Source organism: Myotis brandtii, unplaced genomic scaffold (assembly GCF_000412655.1).
Source record: "Myotis brandtii unplaced genomic scaffold, ASM41265v1 scaffold132, whole genome shotgun sequence".
In the NCBI taxonomy this organism is placed as follows: Eukaryota; Metazoa; Chordata; class Mammalia; order Chiroptera; family Vespertilionidae; genus Myotis; species Myotis brandtii.
The window spans coordinates 2,722,800-2,728,755 of record NW_005354673.1 but is presented as its reverse complement, the minus strand read 5'-3'; the positions used below and the strand labels follow the sequence as shown (position 1 = coordinate 2,728,755).

The 5,956-nt window shown below is 39.3% G+C and overlaps 1 protein-coding gene across 31 annotated transcripts in view; it reads left to right on the top strand.

Moving 5' to 3' along the window:
• Positions 1-5,956, top strand: part of NRXN3 (neurexin 3) — a 1,562,383-nt gene that overhangs the window by 1,190,215 nt on the left and 366,212 nt on the right. For all 31 annotated transcript variants that reach the window (XR_001360906.1, XR_001360908.1, XR_001360907.1 and 28 more), the window contains one exon: positions 4,172-4,353. Coding sequence is in view for 26 of the 31 variants with exons in the window: in XM_014534703.1 (XP_014390189.1) it covers positions 4,172-4,353 (182 nt within the window). In the remaining 5 variants the exon portion in view is untranslated. The remainder of the gene's footprint in view (positions 1-4,171; positions 4,354-5,956) is intronic.

Sequence of the window (5,956 nt, the reverse complement as noted above, 5' to 3'; positions counted from 1 at the left end):
AAGGGAGAGGGATAGAGAGTTAGAAACATCGATGGGAGAGAAACATCGATCAGCTGCCTCCTGCACACCTCCCACTGGGGATGTGCCCGCAACCAAGGTACATGCCCTTGACCGGAATCGAACCTGGGACCTTACAGTCCGCAGGCTGACGCTCTATCCACTGAGCTAAACTGGTCAGGGCTCTAATGTAAATCTTAAACAGAACCCTGATTCTATTCCTATTATTAATATACCCAAAAAGTAATATGATATTTATATATGGTAATAGATGTAGAAACAATATCATAATGAGAGGACAATGAGGGTTATAAGTCCAAACAACAAAAACAGAATTATCCAAGAGGTCCTGAATAAGGAAAAGTTGAGTTGCCATCAACAATTAAATGTGATTCTGGTAAAACAAGCAGTAATATACACCACAAATTTAAGAACTATTTATTGGGGAAATGAATGAACTGGAAAACAGTTTTTCCTTCATTCTTCTTTGAGAAATCATAGATCATCTATTTAATCAGCTTATTGCGTAAATACATGAAACCACTCCCCAGACTCTTCCATGATTTCACTGGAGGCTGTTCTTCCCTTTGGTCCCCACACACAGAACATACACAAAAATGTAAATATACCTCCCCATCCGCTCTATCAAAACCACCATCAGCTCCATCCCAGTAAACAGCTAGCCAATTATGAAAGCAATAAGTCAAAGTATTCTTTTGTCCTTTTGAGACAAAAGAAGCTGTGTGCTAAATAACATGTCATACTTGTTTACTATTTGAAGATGGAGTGTATATACTTTATCTTGGTTAATGGTGACAGTGTGGAGATTTCATTTCTGAAAAAGTGGTGGTTGGAATTCAGAAAAGCAACCTCAGCTGCCTTCAAACTTGAAAATCCTGCAATGTTAAGTGGCCAAATGCAACTATAGTAATTTTTTCTTCAACTGAATTGACCACTTTTTGCCAGCAAGCAGGAAATTTACATGGCTGAGATTATTAATATATGTAGTATGATTTTAGCATTGGCATATAAGCACAGAAAGAAACCAGCAATCAGAACTACTAGGCTTGGGGGAGAAAACGTGTGATGTGGTACTGCATGGCTTAGAAATGAAAATCTTTAATGGATTAAGGAAGGTTCTTATAGTTCCTGCAATGTTCCCCAAAAGTTGATTTGCAATCCACATTTAAAAATAATAAAATTAACTTTTTAATTTGGAAACGTAAACCGAAATAATTCTATGGTCCCCCTGGGACTACAGGCATTTTATATTAAAATTAAATGAAAGCTTGTATTTATATTTAAAAACCATTCCAGATAGCAAAGCTAAGTGAGGAGAAAAATATGACAAGCTATCAGATTGAAAGTTGCAACTATTAACTTCCTCTCAAGCCAACATTGGACTTTATCACCCTTACTAGCAAATTCAGTACCAAGAATACATATTTTAATGTTTATTTCTACAGAGCAAAATATTTCATATGCTAAGAATTTTTTTATCTTTACACCCTTTTTACCTGCAAAGTTAGAATTATCTAACATAGTGAAATCCTAAATTCAGAATAACAGAAGCAATTAAAATAATTTTAAATAATTTTATATCTGCTTAGCCTAATATTGTTATTGCGAGGTTTTGTTCTTTGCTTATTTAAGAATTGAAGCCCTGGTGACCTCCTAACCACTATATATAAGGGGTTATATAGTTATCTTTTAAAGTGTTCTTCCTCTTTATATTGATAATTCCGGAATAGGGCAGTGGGGGAGAAATATAAGCAGAATAGAAGGTTTGTAATGTTATTTTTTTAGTAAGAAGACCAGACTACCTTTTGAAAACATGCCAGATTTAGGGGCCATAGCTTTGCTTTTGTTCCATTTTAGTCTTAGGAGAATATATGAAAAGGACGAAGTACAGTCAAGGTTACATCATTGGGATAGTTTTTTGTGTTATTATATTCAGCTATGATTGGCATATGGTAAAGATAGGCTTTCAGAGGCAGGAAGGTTAAGCTGGAGACTTAAAGGAGGTGCCACTTAATTAAGTCAGATATTTGGGTCTGTGTTCCCAAACAGTGTTAACACATGAGATTGCCCATAAAACAGTTGGGAAGATCCAGTTCCTGAATTTGAAAAGGATTTGCAAACCATAAAGCATCATGTATATCTATCACTGTTATTAACTTTTGACTAGTTCTATTCATAGCGACAAAATAATTTGTTTTGCCTGCATCTTTAATTCAAGGTGACAGCCTACCCTTGGGGCTTTGGATGTCCTGATGGGTTTATCTGTATAGCAGAATCCACTATATATTTAGGATAGAATAGAGTATGTTTTTATAAATTGCCACAAAATGTCACAGGCTGATTTGCATTTTTGGTGATTCTATATATTAATCACTGAATAACCTTCAGTTTTCCAAATAAAGATTAAAGGTAGCAGTGATGATATTTGTAATCATCCACAGAAAGGGAATTATTTGAATTCTGCACAGATGGAACGATACCAAGGGTAAATGACTATACACATATTTCTAATTTTAAGAAGCTTTGAAAGAGTTTGTGGATAGTGAGGAGCAAACATTATTTTGCATATGGAATTAACCATAAACTTTCCATATCACAGTCCCAAATTCTCCAGAGGCCTGAAGGGCTTTTCAGACACCGTCTGCTAAAGATTGAGAAATTCATAAAAGGAAAATGATGTTATGTTATGTGCAATATACAAACTGAGCATATTGGAGCAACCAGTATAGTGACTTTTGATAAATAATAAATTAGATTTTATATGCCTCAGAATATAATGTGGCTTAGAGCTTAAAAAATGATTATACATAACATATTCTCCTATTTCTAGCCTCATAGCAATTTATTTTATTATTTAAAAATGAGCTGCAAACTCATTTCTTCTTCAAACAACATCATTCAACCCAATATCCTCTGTAAACTCAATGTGGACCAAGGCTTAAGATTTTTAGTGAATGCTAAAGATATCTGAGTGCTTGTCTAATGTTGCTTTAAAATAGTTTCAAGGATTGAACCGTGTTCAGTGGGAAACATACAAGACAATCTGGTGCCAAATGGTCTTTGAACTTGGAGATAAGTAACATATGGAAGCGCCCGTTGTGGGTAACATACACACAAGCATGGAAATTGCAATCATGTAGTCTATTCTGGCTACCAAACTTAAATGCTTTTCCCCAAATTCAGATTCAAAAACTTATTTTATAAAAACAGATGTTTTCAATTTATGAGATGCAAATGATTTCTTTATTTTCTTTCCTGCTTGCTTTCTAAGTATGTTTAAATTAATATCTTCTTACAAACCCATGGGTTTGTAACTAGCAATAGCAAAACACAAGTAATAATAGGAAATAATAGTAAATACACTGATAAACCCACTAGTCATAGTTGACAACACCACTTCTCATTATACTGAGATTTGTTTTCTGTCTCCTATATCTCCTTTTGGAAAAGGAGGTGGAAACTGTTATATCATAGCAGATAAACACCACTGCTAGGGGAAAATACTAAAGTTAATTTTTCAGAGGCCTCTGGAATTAATTTTTATAATCTGTTAAATAGCAACAATACAGTGAGATCAGCAAACTCTTTTAGTCACGTAGTTGGTTTCCTGAGGCGCCAGCTTTCTTCTCTGTGGGTGGTAGAGGTCCACGCATGAAAGGAATGATGGCTTTGGACCCTCTGGGTTTTCCCTCCGTTTCCTGAGGTGTCTCTGGAACGGCTCCCAGCCCCACTGACTAGAATACCCAGATTGCTAAGAGATGTGGGCACTCCTTTTCTGTCTGGTGTCTGTCCTGGCAGAGACGGGAAATTAATCCTGCTCTTGAGGAGGGCAGAAAAGTTGGTTGTCACACGTCCCCAAGCTCTCAGACAGAGCATATCAATTGCCCTCCGTCCCGAGGCAGCAGGAACTGAAGATGTTCGGAATGTTGCTCCCTGACATCTGCTCTGTTATTAATTTGTTTTTGCCTGCATCTTTAATTCAAGGTGACAGCCCACCCTTGGAGGCTTTGGATTTCATCCCTCCCGGGCACCAAGTCCTGGTACTTGGGGGCGTGTCCCCTCCACAGCTGTTTGCAGAGGCTCAACTGTGTGCCCACATCTGGCAACACGTGATTGGCTGCCCTGATGACTCCCCCTCTCCTTGCTTTTGCAGCTGGCGCAACCTACATCTTTGGGAAGAGCGGAGGCCTCATCCTCTACACCTGGCCAGCCAACGACAGGCCTAGCACGCGCTCGGACCGCCTGGCCGTGGGCTTCAGCACCACTGTGAAGGATGGCATCCTGGTTCGCATTGACAGCGCTCCTGGCCTCGGAGACTTCCTCCAGCTTCACATAGTGAGTGCCGGGTCTTAGTCTGAATTCTCTTGTCCTCCTGGTGGGCTGAGTTGGGGAGCCAGATAAACGCAGCAGAAATTATAGTTAGACACAGTAAAGAGACATGTGCCTATAAAAATCGCCTATGTGGGTGTTGGTATTCTATCCAAGGGATGGTTTCTGTGTTTAGTCTCATTCTCTTCTCAGAACCATGATTGCCCTAGGGTGCCTCAGGGATACAAATTTTAAAACTCTTCCCATTTTGACTCCCTCCCTAACTGTGTGGTTTGTCATCTCAGGAAACTTTCAGCAGATGGCTCAGGTATAAAAAGAAGAGATTTTTACTTGGTGTGGTTCATCTTAACCTGGTACAAGTAGCAATGCCAATTTGAATGTTCGTGATCTCCTAGGGTGGAGGGCCAGCAAAGTTTTTTTGTATCTTTTATAAAGAGCCAGCTAGTAAATATTTTGGCCTTTGGGGGTCATATAGCCATGTAATGGCAAAGCAGCTGTAGGCATGATATGTTTTAAAAGTGTATGTGACTTCTCCAATACAAATTGTATTTATTAAGACAGGCAGCTGGCTGTACTTTGGTGACCCTGCTCTAGGCTGCAAACTTCCTCTTGGAGATGTATAGAGTGTGTGATAAAAACTGAGGCCAGAGTGGGTGGGGCCAAAAGAAAACAGCACAGTGACCAAGAATCGGTGTATTCATGTGTATTGTGCATTCAACATTTTGCTTGTGTATATAAGTCCAATAGGACTACACCCTCAGTCATTGCAGATCATTAAGAACACAGTGCAATTTTAAGAAATTAAAATGATTTGGAGGAAAAATTACTTTGTTATGAGGGTAGAAAATATTTTTATAGCAACAATTAACCCATTTTATCACCTGTGCAGTCTGCAGTTAAGAAAGTAGGCTAACGGAGGATATGATTCTCATCCATAAGTACCCAGAGTGCAGCCACCAAGAGCACAGAGAGGAATTGTTCTCATTAGTTAGCAGTGACAAGGCTAGAAAAAATGGATTTAATTTGGAGCAATAAGAATCTGGTTTAAATAGCGGGGAGGGGGTGCAGTTAAGAGGAAAGATCAACTGGGGATTAGCACCAACCTCCAAAAACAAGGAAAAGAAACATTTTCTGGGGGCTCTTTGCATGCAAACGTTGTGAATGTACTGGTTCTCTGGGGAAATCAGAGGGTAGGATTTCACTGTTGGTTTCCCAATAGAGGTGGCTGCCTGGCTGATACCATAGCATCAAGCTCATCCCTTGGGGCAGGGCCCATCTCCGGCCCCTGCTCTTCCAACATTCTTAGAAATAGGAGCATCTTGAAGGCTAAAGCTTGAGCTAGAAGCCTGTCTGGTCTCTGGAGCCAGAACAGGGCAAGACTCTGTATAGGAGTTCAGCGAGGGGCCAGTTAGAAATGATGATCTTGCCCCTCCAGCATCACTCAGTGGTTGAGCATCAACTAATGAACCAAAAAGTCATGATTCAATTTCTGGTCAGGGCACATGCCCAGGTTGAAGACTCAATCCCCAGTGGGAGATATACATGAAGCAGGTGATCAATGATTCTCTCTCATCATTGATGTTTCCATCTCTCCCTCTCTGAAATACAT